Source organism: Vigna unguiculata, chromosome 5, assembly GCF_037176805.1.
Source record: "Vigna unguiculata cultivar grain cowpea cultivar isolate G323 ecotype 2 chromosome 5, ASM3717680v1, whole genome shotgun sequence".
NCBI classification, from domain to species: Eukaryota; Viridiplantae; Streptophyta; class Magnoliopsida; order Fabales; family Fabaceae; genus Vigna; species Vigna unguiculata.
In genome coordinates this window covers 52,899,357-52,914,894 of record NC_140796.1, presented here as the reverse complement: position 1 = coordinate 52,914,894, position 15,538 = coordinate 52,899,357, and the positions used below count along the sequence as shown (strand labels likewise).

Sequence of the window (15,538 nt, the reverse complement as noted above, 5' to 3'; positions counted from 1 at the left end):
GCTATAAAACAGAGTAATACTTGTGTATTTCTGTCAAATGGTCCCTTATTCGTGGAATTTAAGAAAGAAGAACTTAAGGTAAAATAAAAGAAGCTGCAGAGAGATTCAGAAGAAATCAGGACACAAACAAGCACATTTGTGTTCATCTCCAGTATGTTCTGTGTATGATATTCAGTTACAGAAGCCTGTTGCATAAACCCAACACGGAAAGTTTAAGATAAAACATTATATACATTAAATTGTGATGTATCCAATAGGAGTGCGAGGAGGATAACCTTTCTTACGCGACTTAACCCCCTTTCACATTAAAATAGCCTTACAAAAGGGAGCCAGTATATGATATAACAGGAAGTAAAGACTCCATTTCAGCTTTCGGTGGATTGGATTGGCCTGAGGCAGAAGACACTTTGTTTCTAATGGAGGATCCAAGTCATCGCCGCTGTTGATTGCACATCTGGCATGTGGTGGCAGACCTAACATTTGCATACGTACAATGTTCACAAGACCAATGATTATCATCACTCATTCTGCTGGATATGCTAGTTCGGATAGTTGCTTTTCCTCTTCCTCCTCTCCCCTTGCTGCTCCCTGCTGCATTTTTCGAGCTCGTTGCTTTGCTAGAAGCAGCCCCATTACTATCAACATCAGATAAACCATTCTCCAATGCCCTCACCAAATTCTCAAAGTAGTTTCTAGTCACACTGCCAAAACAAAATGAATTAGAAAACATGTATACACCCTAGGGTGGACTTTCTTGGTGTATCAGATGTATACAAAAATATAGAGACATGAGCATCTACCTGGTCAATCCAGCTAGTTTGGTGCGGAAGTCATTGAATTCTCTGGATGGGCCATCGGCATTTAGGAATAACTGTAGTTCCTTTTCAGCACATTGATGAAGTCTCTCCAAACCCGATTCTGCCTCACCTGGTGGGAATAAAAGTATCGTTTGTAGGAGAACCACCACATATGCAAGATATTTCAAATTAGTATTAAAGTTGACAAACAAAACCTTGTAAGTACTCAAAGAATTGCTTTTTAGCATGTTCATGCTCCGGTAAATAGTACCCATATGCATATGTCCATTTCAGCACCCTCCTGCATTCAACAATCTGCCAACATGAAATTCAAATTAGAAAGCCTTCCAGTTTACAACAGTTGAAAATATTCTCATCATAGGACCACCACCTTCAGAAAACAGTTAAATTAATAGTGAATTATGAGTCCTAAAACTTGTTTGAAAAATCTTTTCCATGAACACTTCTAGGAGAAAAAATAAAGAAAAATTAAAATTAAATAATGCACAAGTAAATTTGCAGAAGTTTTGCTCATATAATTTCTCTTAAGTTTGTACTTTTAAATTGTGCAGCAGAAACTACTTTTTGCTTCTTATTTTTCTCTCCCATAAATGTTTATAAATAAGATCGTCCAAACATGTTCCTAGTAAAACTACTATGCAGTCCAAAATAATTGAAAGGTTCGTAAAACAATCAACAAATTTTACTGCTCATTATACCAAGTTCAAGACTATTAATATTCATTTACCTGTAACCATGCCTCCGTTATGAACTTAAGCTGTGATTCAGGCTGGCACTGTGTGTCACTAAGCTTCTCAATCTGCCAAAGGAAAAAAAGACAATTACTACACAATTTTAAAGTTCCTGAAAAGCAGATATCAAGCCCTAATTATAAGTAAGAAAAATGACAAAGCAATAGAGCAAAAGGTATATTTTTCCCTTTTTTTTAGAGTTTATATTGACAGACACGTGACAGTAAAATAATTAAAAGGCTAAGAAAGAACAAAAAAATAAAATTAAAAATTGCAGCCATGAGGAATGCGGCAAAAACTAAGACCTTGGCTAGTTATTTTCAACGTTCAATTGTTTATTATTGTACAATGAAAGGATGAATAACTTAATATTTTTACTGCGCCAACTTGAGGGACTACACATATTTTTCCTTTTGCAATTTCACTTTCCATTATTCCTAAAAGTTTCAAAGCACGCTTAAAAATCAGCTTTCCTACCGCAGAAAATTAGATTTCACATCAGTTGTCAAAACACACTGCAAGCTAATTGGAGGGAAGAGGAAGGTGGGAATAAAATGGAAGAAAACAAAATAAAAAAGTATGTGTAACATACATGAACAGTTTGCATCTGGTGTAGGTCTGCAAGAGCCTTTTGCCTTGACTGATAGTTAAAGAAAAATAAAATTAGTTATACGTCATTAACCCAAACAAATTCAAGCAAAATAAAATTTAAACAGTGGATGTGGGAACTGTAGATAAAAAAATCATAACGATAATGGACATTAAAAGTGTCAAGTGGTGCATACAGATTGGTTGCTGGCCCACCGCTCATAATAATGTGTGTACCTCTCCAACGAATTCTTTGCCATTTCTCTTCTTCTTTCAGTTTCATCATACTACATGTAACAAGATTAAGTTCAAAAGCGGATATCATTATCATACTACATGTAACAAGACTAAGTTCATAAGCAGATACTGGTAGCCTGAAACCTGAATCAAGAAAAGTACAGCATTACAAGGTCACTCTTACCACTCCCTCTTGTTTAGCTGCTTCATAACGATTGCATGCATAAAAACCACCCGTCCTTTCACCATGGTCAGACCACGCACCAAGGCATAGCCTATGCAGATAAAACAAAATATCAAGTTTAGTTAAAATTCACATAAGCTAAAGTTGTTTGGAAATAGACATTAGACGTGTTAAATATGAAAATATAAAAGCATCATTCATACCAATAAAAGGAAGAAAAAGGAAGTGGAAGCATGCAAAGGTGGGAAAGACGTACCAGCAGAATTCAAATTTACAAGGTGGAGTACAAGTCATATGCATGCACCCTTGGTTTTTTTCAATTGGTCGCTTGCACTTTGGACACGGCTTTGAGTTAGCAAGTATCCTGAAAAACACTAATTAATAGCTGGTTTGGTGCATCAAATCCAAAAAAAATGACACTGTAGTAGTGTATAAAATGGACATTGGTTATCATATATCAAATAATTCTTCAATCTCTGAATTTTTAAGTGTGAATCATAAATTGTAACAGATCATATGATTCAGAGAAGTAATGAAGCCTAGCTTGAATTACATTACAAATTTTATGAATAGTTATATGTTATTAACAAAATATACAACATCTATCTCTCAAAAACAAAAATGAGGATTTATGTAGAGAATGAATCGAACAAAAATTTGAAAGCAAAAATTTACACTGATTTGACGTGCAAGTTATGATCTGAAATTTAAAAAGAAAACACCGACCCCTATTTATACTCTATAACCTAATGAAATCAAATAAGGAAAGAAATCATGAAAGAGCTAGAAAATATGAAAGTCAATCCTAAGACATCACTAAGATCCTATACAATATTATAAGATATATTGATAAGAATATTTTTCATATGCTTTTAGCTAATAACTAGTAGGTAGACAAGTAGTCCAAATCTGAACTCTAAAGTTTGTTCCTAGCTCTGTTCACAGGTACAGTTGAGGACAAATTGGTAGAAATAGATTAATTATATAGGTTTTTTCCTACATACTAATGTGGAAACTGCACACTATGCATATCTGTCCATTTTTATTTTTAGTTTAAGTGTCTTTTCGTTTCATCAGATCACATTGAATCATATTGACCCAACTGTGTGGCCCACACAATTTACAAACAACCCACTCAGTCAGTCAGTACACGACAATTCCAAACTTTAGATCTGTATCAAGTAAATCTACTAATTTGTGCCACAATTTCAGCTGCCATGTGATTGTCTCCTCAATTTGTATATTTTGCGTACCAAATCATATTGAATCATTAAATGGAAATCATGAACAGCTAGGTTCCTACAGTGAACTTCACTGCTTAGAGCAGTGCAATACATGAATATTCCATGGATTAAGAACTGATTCAGTAAAGTTGCATATAGAAAAATTAAAAACACAACAGTTTGTGCGTTTTTTTTTTCCTTTACACCTCCAGCTATCATTTAACCAAATTCAACTATAAAAATAAAATACTCACATGGGATCATCAGTTTCTTCCTTTAAAGATGGTTTAAAACATTTCCAGAACATTATCTAGTTTTGTTGCGCAAAACCATCACACAGGAATCATTTGTCATAAATAGGAAAGCTACATGAAAACGCGACATGCAGTGGTGATGGCCAGAGACAAAGCATGAAATCTAATTGATCACGTGGAAGTACGTTTTCTGTTTGAAGAAGCTAGGACCCAATCCAATCGCTACGAAATCTTTTCAAAACACATCATTGATTTTGTTTTCTAAAAACATTTCATGTCGTTGTTCACGAACTCAGTGACTCAGACTCATGAGTCCACCATGAGTGAACCAAATGTGGTCAAGTCTACTCTGAGTACACCGAGAAACAAGTTTTGAGATCAGTCATTTCATAGACAGTGAGCATACTCATAGACTCGTACAAGTTCGTGAGTTGACCTTTGGGTTATAACCTTGCTTTAAACCCACCCACAGGCAACAACACACTCAAGAAAAAATAATCTCACCCTTCCATTATTATTCCTCAATTCCTTTATCCTATTTCATAATTGAATGTGCTTAATTTCAAAACAATAAATATAGAAATATATTTTAATATAATTAAAACCAGGAGTATTTTTTATATTACAACACTGTTGTATAATGTTGCTCCCCTTTGGTGTCCTGTGATGTGTTCATTATGGGGAAATTGCCTATGCTAAATAACACCCACGTTCTCTCTAGTCTTAAAATAGACATCCCCCTTTCTTATGTTTTTAATAAAAGGGCATTCATATCCCCTCTATAGTAGACATTTACCCCCTTATAGTTTTGCTAAAGGACACTCAACTCCCTTATTGTATTTAAAAATACCATACTGACTAAAATTTAAATAAAAAACTATGAAAGTTAAAAAAAATAAAATTAAGGCATTAAAATATAGAAATTAAAGTTTCTTTTATAAACAAAGAAAGAACATATGGAGTGTAAATGTCATTTATTAAAATCATGAAGGACGTGAATGCTCATTTAAAAATTATAGGGGGTGTGAGTGTCATTTCATTAAAAACACAAGGGAGGTAAGTGTCTATTTTAAAACTAGAGAGGATGCAAGTGTCATTTAGTATAACCTTAACGGAGATATGTACAATATACCCTTTAATTAATATTGTGTTATCAACTAATATGCACACCCAGATGCAAAGATTTTCAATAGAACAAAATGATTGTAATGTGCATTAGTCTTCACATAAATGAGTTTAATTATTTAATAATATTAAATAAAATTAAAATACTATATAGATACCAGTTCGAACCAGGTTCAGCCCTTGAACCAGTTTGATAATTGGTTCAATAACCAGTCCACTTTAAAAAACATTGATAAACACGCATTAATAACAAGGCATCGATGAATATACATTTATAACTCATTGACCTTGACATAAATGAGGCATCAAATACTATAATTTTTATTGGCAACTCCAAACAGGGACAATCAGCACAGCACAGCAAGAAACTAACATCTACAGATTTCAAAATATATTATGTACCAGTTCATGTTCTCGGATTCTGCACTATTTTTTAAAATCCACTTTGACACAGTGCCACAGTCCACTGGACGGTGAGCCTCCTCTGTGCACTGTACATCCAACACACCAATTAGTGGAATATGAAAATTCTAAAATGTAATGCTATAAAAATCTAAAACAGATTCTAAACAACTTACATTCCAGCAAAAGCTATATGAACAGAGGCAAGATACATCATAATTTCCACTTCCAGCATCAAAAGTAACTGCGTACTCACAACCTGGAGCAGGACACCACTTGGTCTACAATAAAACAGAGAGCAGGATTAGACAACGAAATAGAGAATGGTGTCAAAAAGTGTAGAACTTCAATGATCATAAAAAACAAGCAGGACTTAAATAAGAAAGGTAGGGAAACATTACGTGTTAACTAATGGACCATTTATCACAAAATGTAGAAATTTATAGCCATTTGTAGCCACACTAACACTTAAATCAACATGTAAAGAATTATGAATGCATAATTTGGACATAAATTGTCAACAAATCAATACAAGATTGCAGTTGGCAGAACAAAATGCATAATTTCTTTACTATCATCACCAAATCAAAAATCTACAACATACCTTCTTATTGTCTTCAATGTAGGACCTAAGAAGGTAACGGTCATACTTCTGTTTATCTTCAGGAGATGCTAAAAGATTAATCATATCTTGACCAACAGCAGCACCACAAGTGGGATCAGGACATCTCAGCCCCAAACATCCCGGACCATCATTAATTGATGTGCCAATATATCCTAGCATGTAAAAAGAATAGAAGAACGTGGTTTAACAAAATTTTAAAAACAATAAGGAAAGAATATTGATGATACATGTATTCACACTAGTCAAACAAAAAAAACACAACAGCGCAAGGCATGATTTAAAAACAATGTCAAGACAGACAGGTATCCGTGACAAGCAAAGAATAGAAGGATGGCACACAGCTAATACCTGCCCAGCACAAATAGCAGTAAGGATGACCACAAGCAGCCGATTTAACTCGTGAACGAGAATACATCTCAAAACAGATGCCACAAGTAAGCTGACCGACCACAAAAAGGGGTAAATGTGAGATAATTCATGCAGTGAAGATTAAATGAAACCCAGGCAGCATATGACAAGAAAATTAAAACTTAGTCAACCTGTTTTAAACCCCAAACAACCACGCCTCACCTCTCTAGCATTAGAATTTTGGAAAACTGGCTTATCCAACAAACCAACTGTCTTTCGAACTTGTTCTTCGTCAGCAAACCAAGCATCATGCACCTTACTGACACTCCTGCATCACCAATTCACTCTCCTTCAGTGTATTAGTAAACGATAAAAGAGACAAAACTTTATCAAACAAGGCAGCATCAAACTATACGTTCACATAAAACTGCAACAGGAAACAAGACAAATACAAGGTCAAAAGGTAACAAATTTACCAATTATAGTGACGAAGTAGGATGCTCGCGGAAACCCGCGGTATTGAGAGAACTGTCGATACTCTTGTGATGTCATCTTCCTGCCTTTGCCGGATGTCCAATTCCCTCAGTATGGTAAAATTTTGCTGAAATCCAAACAGGGATCCGTCAATCGGACAGAGATAATATAATTCCAGAAACAAACAGAGACACGAGTAACAAACACAATAGGTCCCAAATTAGAAACAGAGCACTCATGATCGTATCCATAAGACAACCAAGAGATTGCATGTTATAATTCTTTCGATATTTTTCATTTCGAAGAAAACGGCAGCGCAATGGAGTGAAAAGCGTCTCCACCGTTTAAACCAACGCCCTCTCGATACATCAACCGACTCCAGCGATTGACTAATACTATTAGTCATCGAGATCAATTGAGCACAAATTCCGGCCCTACCAACCACACACTCCGGTATAGTTCCAGAATTTATTAAAATCAACCACGTGTCGTAAAGCTTGAACAGTATCCTTTTCATCTGAATACATCCACCACTCTCGAGTGTAACAAATTACTCCGCCGCAAGAGCCGCCTTATCAGCCTCCTTCACTCGAATCACTTAATACTTCACAGTCGGCAAAAGTAGGTGATAACAACGACATTCGCAGCTGAAAAAGATAAATGAATCAGAAACGTAAGTCCAAAACTAGACCTACCTCGGGGCGACGCGACTCAATCCGGTCAGAATCATCAGCGTCTTCGAAGTAGTCGTCGGCGACGTCATCGTAGTCACTGTAGTAATCCATGGGAGCATCCTCGGTCTCGCCACTGTAGAAATCGTCGTCGAGTGACTCGATATCGTTGGCGTCGTGCATATCGTCTTCGGAATCCATAGGAACCCTAATGGAAGAGTGAAGGTTTTGGAATTTAGGAACGATCGAAGGGGTTAGAGAAAATCTAGGGCACAGCACCGAAGATTAGAGAGGAAGGTGAAGGCGAAGGAAAAAAGTGTCTTGCTTTATGGTTTCTGCCTTCGATCCTTTCTCCTCCTAACTAACGAGAGGCTTGGAAAGTGGAAGAATAATAATTTAATTATATCTTTATCTATATATTTTTAAAATAATAATAATAATAATATTAAAGATGGAATGTGTAATTCTTTTGTAATGGTTATTTTTTACTATTCAAAATATTGAATGATACACTTTTATCACATGTAGCTTGTAAGGATGTCTTCATGTTGAAGTAGGTGAGTGTTTAAATAGATTAATATGGTTAATAACAAGTTTAAATTTACTAAAAAGAAAATATCTATTTTAATTTATGAATAATTTAGTGCCAAATTTATGTTTTCAATGTTCAGTTTAACTTTTTAAAAAATATATATTTTAAGATAATTAATTTTCATCAAACTTTCAGTCATTTTCACATAAGGACGTAGCAGTTTCATATTTTCAAAAGTTTTAATTAATGTTTTTAATTGACACTCAAAAATTATAATTTTAAAAACTAATAATTCTTACAAACCGCATTTTCTATTATAAGTAAACACAGTAACGAGCGTTGTCCTGGTATAACTCACAATGTTCTGCTGTTAATTTTATTATTTTAAAAGCATAATGATGTGACGGTTTAAAAAATTAAAATATATTTAATTTTACTAACCGTTTGAAATTATTACAAACATCTTTTAAATATTTCTATCACCCCTTTTTTTACCGCAATCATAATAAGAAATAAATATAAATGTTATAGAACGAAATTTATTTTCTCACTTTCAATTCTAATATCTCAGCTATACTATCATTCAACGAAATTTCTTTCTCATTAATACTGTTAATTTTGTGTATTGTTGGTTTATATTTTAAAAAGGATTAAATATGTTTTAGACCCTCAAGTTTAAGTAAATTTTAGAATTAGTCCATCTTCGAAACTTTATACCAATTTAGTCATTCATTTTTAAAAATGCATAGATTTAGTCATTCTTACCAAATTTTATAAAGTTTATTTGACATTTTAAACGCATTTGTGATAATATTTGAGTTAACATGGAAGCAAAAATGTTTCAAACGGTGTACATAATTCAAATACTATCATGATATGCGCTTGAAAAGTCAGATAAACTTAACAAAATTTGACTAAAATGACTAAATTTACGCATTTTTAAAGATGAAGACTAAATTGATCAAAAATTTTGATAAGGGACTAATTCTAAATTTCGCTGAAACTTGAGGGACCAAAAACATATTTAACCCTTTCAAAAATAACATTGTCAATTATACTTCAAAATAAATATGTGAAAGGAGTAAAATAAACATTCAATTAAAATATCATATATACATTTTTAGACAAAACTAAGAGTAAATTTTTAAAACGAAATAACAAATATGGTAATATTGACATATCAATTTATTTTTAAATTGATACAATTCAACACAAAGTGAACTTATGCATATTTATATATTTAATGTATAATATCGCTCATTTTGTTTATTTTTTTAATTAGATTATTGCATGGATTGTTATTGAAGATCTACAACATAATCTAATCATATTAGATTTATTGAGAGTTTTACCGATTGATATTTGCATTATGGCAGATCTCTTCAATTCTTACATTTTATGTCTTAATGTAAATCTACAATGTATATTATCGATGTGAGAATGTGAAATTCAAGTACATTCATTACAAATTAAGAATAAGATTAATTTATAATACATAAATAAAAAAATTCTAATTTTGTAATATTGAGTTGGATTTAAATTTTATTGTCTTAATAATTATGAGAAATTAATTGAATAGTTTAAAGTGTGTAAATATAATTGTAAGAATATAAAAAATGGTTTAAGAAAAATAGTGTTTTTTAAGACACTAACATATTTTAATAATAAAAGGTTAAATTATAAAATTAATTTTATATTAATTAATGAAATCCGTTTTATAAAAATAACAATTTATTTGGATTTTATTTCTAAACTTTTTCTTTATCAAAGATCATAAAATTATTTCTATTGAAGAATTATACACATTCATCCGATAAGAGTGAATAATAGATAAGTTCATTTTTTTTTACTTTTTTATATTGTTTTGGTATTTGTATTTGCAAGTGAATTATAAAATAATGTATGTGACTCAAAAGTGGTGTAAGTAAATATTTGTATTAATTTATTTAGAAATCAATTATTTTTAAAAAAATAAATCATAGATACAGTAATGATACTTTATTATAGTCTATAGGTAGAATCATTCTATTTTATAGTCATTACAATAAAAACTAAAATGTACAAATGAAAACTTTTTCTTTATTAATTAACTTTGTATTATGTTTTCTATCCACCTTATTTCTTACCCAAAAGATAAATCTATAACTTTTGTAATACTGTAATTCAACCATAATTTAATACGTATGGTGAATTTATTAATTTTGATGCTAATCATCCCAAAAAGTCAAGCCAAAATTGTTTTGAAATTGAGTAGCAAAACCTTTGATTATATTTATGTTAAAAATCTAATTAGTATTTTTTTTTATAAAAGTCAACATATTTTAAAACACACATTTTTTGTCTGTACCCTAATCTCTCTCTCTTTTTCCTTTTCATCTTTTGACCTGTTCGCTTAGAAAAACGTAAACAGGAGTTGGTAAAAGGAAAAGGAAACTAGTGAGAACAGAAGCACACTCAACTGCAACAATAATAACAAAAACCCCTTCCAAAAGCTAAAAAGAACAATTGGTGATGATGTATCATGAAAGAGGAAACTGGTATGGAAAGGGACCATGAAAATAAAGTCAGTGAGAAGAATTAAGATCTTGTTGAAAGTTTTGATGGAATTGTTAGAAGTAAATTCCACAAAATCGACTTGTAAGGTGAGAATTGTATCTATTTATGTATTATAAATTGACATTATCTCTAGTCGACGTGAAACTTCTAATAATAATAGAAATGGTTTAGGTTTTAGAATTATTTTAGGGTTTATCCTATTCATCGGGTGAAAAACTATTTTCACAGTACAATATTTTGTATTAAAAAAAAGAGTGTATGGAGAAATTGAATCTTGAAGTTGAAGATGTAAGTGGGATCAATTGGTTGGATGAGTGGAAGAATATAAGTTGGTGTTTTCCATTATAGTTTGGAATTTGTGTTATGTGGAGGATCAAAAGCTGAAAGGGTGAAATCGATGTATGTATGTTGCTTTGTAGCGAGTGTAATCGAAGGCTTTCATGTGTCTTTGTCATGGACAAATATTCCGCGATCCTTATGTTTGATCAAATGGTTTTGATGCTTTTGGTTGATTTCAGCATATAAAATATATTTTAATGATTAGGACAAAATGATACTAAAACATGTCCAATCATGTGATTGCAAATTTTTTTTTACACATTTTACTTTTTCAATAATTATTTAGTAAAAAATTATCAAAAATTATACATTAATTAGAACACAACTATTTTTACTTAATTATCTATAACTATATATAAAGGGGATTCCCTCTTTTGTGTCCACATTTCATAATTCCAATTTTACCCTTTACAATTTAATTATTTATTAAATTTTTAAAAATTAATGGTTAATTTTACAAGTTTTTATAAAACTATTTATTTATCTCCTTTTTCTTTTTTCTCATACTATTCATCAACAATTATTTTTTTCATATTTTCTCCATATATTTTACTTTAATTTTTATAAATATACTTTTATTTTGTTCATTAACTTAATAACATTACAATATCATCAATTATAAATATAATTCGAAAAATGCGTACACGCAGGCGCGATAGCGCCTGTGTTTACACTAGTAATCATTAACGAGGATGTAACTCTTTTTATTAAGAGTGTAACAGTTTAAATATTACGATTTGATTATAATTCAGTTCATTTGATATTTATCACAGAATAATTGATGTGCGCGCCACGCATATATATATATATATATATATATATATATATATATATATATATATATATATATATATATATATATATTTTAATGTAAACACAGTAGGATTGGCATAAGGGGTAGAGTAACTTTGGTGACATTTAAAAGGCAAACATGCGTGTTGAGATAACTACGCTTTATGTGCCATATATTAACACCCTTTTTGACTTTCTTAATTATGTACCTTCTTTACATTGCTAAATCTTCTCATTTTTTGCACTAATGTTTCTTCCCATCATGCTTTCTGATACTCCCTAGATTGAATGAGCCAATTTTCAATTAATGTGGGAACATGTGAGAGAGATTAGACAGTTATACTAATAGAACATGCAAATGAAGAATCAAGGGTCGATACTTCTTTTCCTTCTGTCCTTACATTCAATTATAATTTTCAAAATATTGTGCATACTTTTTTTTTGACTAAATATGTTTTTAATTCGTGATATTTTAGTAAAAATTTAAATAGTTTATTTTTAAAATTTTAAACTAATTTATATCATATTTAAAAATATATAAGTTTAATTATTTTAATCAAATTTTATTAAATTTATTTAATGTTAAAATATATCTTTCGTATAACATTAAAATAAAAATGTATCAAGACAATATAAACAACTTAAATAAATCAGTTAAATTTAATAAAAAGGTTACTTAAAAGATAAAAAAAATAGAATAACTGATTTAATCTAAAAAATAAATATTTATAAAAAAATAAAATTATAAATGAAAATGGGTATCGCTAGGTATAAAAGTATCTATGTCAAAGCTTTAATAACATTAAACATAATCATTATTCATAACGAATAGTATCTACCACTCGAGTATACAGCCAAAACCAAAACAGTTTTTATTTCCAGTAGATAGAGAATACAAAATAGTGTATAAACTACATTTGAATAATCCCCAACATCAATGTTCTCAAAATAATTAATATATTATATTAAACTTCATCCAACATTACACAAAATATATGTAATCGTAGTTTGACATAACATAATTTCAATATCCAATTAAATAAATGTTAAAAGTTATTATCATGTTTACCTAAACTTAACATGCGTACTTGTAAAATTATTCTTGTACATTTTCAAAAGACTAATTATACTACTATAAATTACAAAGTTTGACCCTACACTATAGTAATATACTCCCTTTATTGACACTAAAAAATTGAAACAAAAGATTAAACATAACAAAACAATAGAAAAATAGAAATTTATTCTACTAAAAATATCTTAACCTTCTAATTATTGTGAAATTTAAAATATAATCTACCGTGAGCAAATAACTCTAAAATTCAATATTTTAGAAAAAAAAAATTAAAGAGAATATATAAAGAAAAAAAAAACAAATTACGCTTTTATAAAATAAAAAAATGAAGGTGTCATAACTTAACGATAATTTTATTCATTATTTATATAAATTTTGTATTCCATGTCCATTAAATTTTACATCTTTTAAAAGCACATTCCTAAATATTCTGTCACATCCCAAATGCTGGTGTCATATGTAAAAAAGAAGTATATTAAAACTTTTATTCTTTAAGATTAAGTCATCAAAGGAGGAAAACTTGCATAGGGGTAATACCAATTCTAGAAACCAAACAACAAATGCATTTTTTCAAAGCCTTAAATTAGACTAATGTTCTATGTGTTAGGTGTGTATTTTTTTTACCAATATGAATTAAAGTGATTTTTCAAAGTGAAATTCAGATAGTCAAATTTAATGTTGATTTGTTGAAATCTATATATTGTTAATTAATTTGTGTGAGAGCGAGTGTCCCACTTTGAGAAAGTTGAATAAAAAATAAAATGCACGGGGTCTTAAGGTGCCATGATTGTGTTTCTATTTTATAAAACTTTGGTTGCAAGAGTATAAATACACATCTTTATGCTGTTTCATATTTATTATTTAATTTAGTAACTACTTTTAATTAACTATTTTGGTAAGTTCCCCTGATAATTTCTTTATTTTTATAATGTTGCACTTCTATTTTATGTAAGTTCATCATTTGCAAGAGGAGTTTTTTATTTTATTTTTATATTAACCTATTTTAATGAAAGTTTCTTTCCACAATCTTATCGAAACAAGGTGTACTGAAATTATACACGTGTTCCTGAAAGATCTATTAATAGTTGTTTTTATTTTATTTTTAAAGAAATAAGCTGATTTAATTTTATGTTGAACATAAATAAGAATCAAATAAATAACAGTTTCTATAATAACATTTAGACTTCCTTACTAAATCATCAACTACTTGATTTGTTTGTATTCAAACGAATTTACGTGTTTTTTTTTGTTTGAACCTATTTCTGATTTTTGTTTTCTTTGTAATTTTGATGGACCAACGTGTTTTACCTATCTACAAGTATTTTTCTATTTAAGCATATATATATATATATATATATATATATATATATATATATATATTTGTTTTGCAAAAGACTCAAAATTTTCCTTTGTGTACATATAATTAGGAGTACAATTTTTTTTTTTGGGAACAAATTTTTAAGATAAAAAAAAAACACTTTAACCGGGGTATAGATTTAAAATACAAAGAAGGAATTGTATTACCTTTTTTTTTTTCCCGAAACTGATACACAATTGTTTTTTAAAATTCTATTGAATAAAAAATTATTTTCTTTAGGAAAAATGAAACAAATAAAAGTTTTCCTTATGTTTTTAGTTGGAAAATGAAAAATAACACAACAGAAACAAGTTTCTTTTACGTTGATTTTAATCGGTGAAAACATATTTTTGTCCAAAGTATTTTCAACCATGCACCAAAAGTATATTTTTGTCTTTTCATTCTCGCTAAGACTTTAAGACAAACTTGGGGTGTCAATAGCAGGGTCCAAGAGTTGATTTTCAACTCGCTATATTTTTATTCAACAACAAAAACAGACAAAAATAAACTTAGTACCAACTTGGGAATTTTTTGTGTCTAAGATTCACTTGATTAATATAATCACTTTATTCCAACGAGAAGTATTTTTTTTTAACATATGGGTACGTAAAACAACAAAGAAAAATTACAAATTCAGATGACGGCTTATTAACTTGAATCATCAATATATATAATTAAGTTTAATTTTTATACACAGTATAACGTTTTTTCTCTCTCATAGATTTCAGTTTAATCCTTTTTCTTTTTTTGAGAAAAAGATATTCCATAATATTTTTCTATTACTATATATACAAAATAAAGCAGTCTCTGAACCCTACTCACATCACGTATTCTAGTTTGTAACCATGATGCAATAATGCAATAATCTATGCCCCTAATAGCAAGAGAATGTCTCATTTTCCAATTACCTAGGTTTCAGTTATCGTTGTTGTTGGAACTTGAAAGACATCACAGATTCCATGCAATCTGCACTTGGAAATTCGACATGCACTCAACTAGGTTACACAAGTGCACTACACACGTAAGCACCAAACACAACCACTAACGGTTATTTTATGTGTAGTTGCTCACTGTACACAGTTTTATTATCTGTACAAACACTATGATTCTGAATTTACGAGAATGGCCCTCACGATTTAACGTTGTTCACGCTTTGTATTGTGCGATATCAGCAATAAATAAATACACCCAAGTGTGTACAGTGTCA

General features: G+C 30.2%; 1 protein-coding gene across 2 annotated transcripts; it reads right to left on the bottom strand.

Annotated features, from left to right (window-relative positions):
* Positions 1–104: 104 nt before the first annotated feature.
* Positions 105–8,064, bottom strand: LOC114185075 (putative E3 ubiquitin-protein ligase ARI7). 2 transcript variants are annotated; one of them, XR_003604743.2, is made up of 16 exons: positions 7,705–8,064; positions 7,012–7,136; positions 6,758–6,863; positions 6,536–6,626; positions 6,167–6,339; positions 5,739–5,843; positions 5,563–5,651; positions 2,815–2,922; positions 2,559–2,649; positions 2,335–2,424; positions 2,142–2,189; positions 1,546–1,617; positions 1,013–1,112; positions 801–927; positions 276–701; positions 105–185 (listed from the first exon to the last, which is right to left on the bottom strand). XR_003604743.2 is itself a non-coding variant. In XM_028072574.2 (15 exons), exons 1-15 carry the CDS (start codon positions 7,879–7,881, stop codon positions 431–433), a joined length of 1,773 nt encoding a protein of 590 aa, XP_027928375.1. In that variant the 5' UTR covers positions 7,882–8,064; the 3' UTR covers positions 105–430. The 2 variants fall into 2 exon arrangements, 1 of the variants encoding a protein (XP_027928375.1); XM_028072574.2 differs by having other exon boundaries at positions 105–701.
* Between the last annotated feature and the right edge of the window lie 7,474 nt (positions 8,065–15,538).

Excerpts from the sequence above, each read along its gene's own strand:
- LOC114185075 (XM_028072574.2), bottom strand. The coding sequence starts at position 7,881 with ATGGATTCCGAAGACGATATGCACGACGCCAACGATATCGAGTCACTC. Across the intron at positions 2,425-2,558 it reads CAGCTAAACAAGAGGGAGTG|TATGATGAAACTGAAAGAAG; the intron begins GTAAGAGTGACC and ends TGTTACATGTAG. Across the intron at positions 2,190-2,334 it reads GGTGGGCCAGCAACCAATCT|TCAAGGCAAAAGGCTCTTGC; the intron begins GTATGCACCACT and ends TTTAACTATCAG.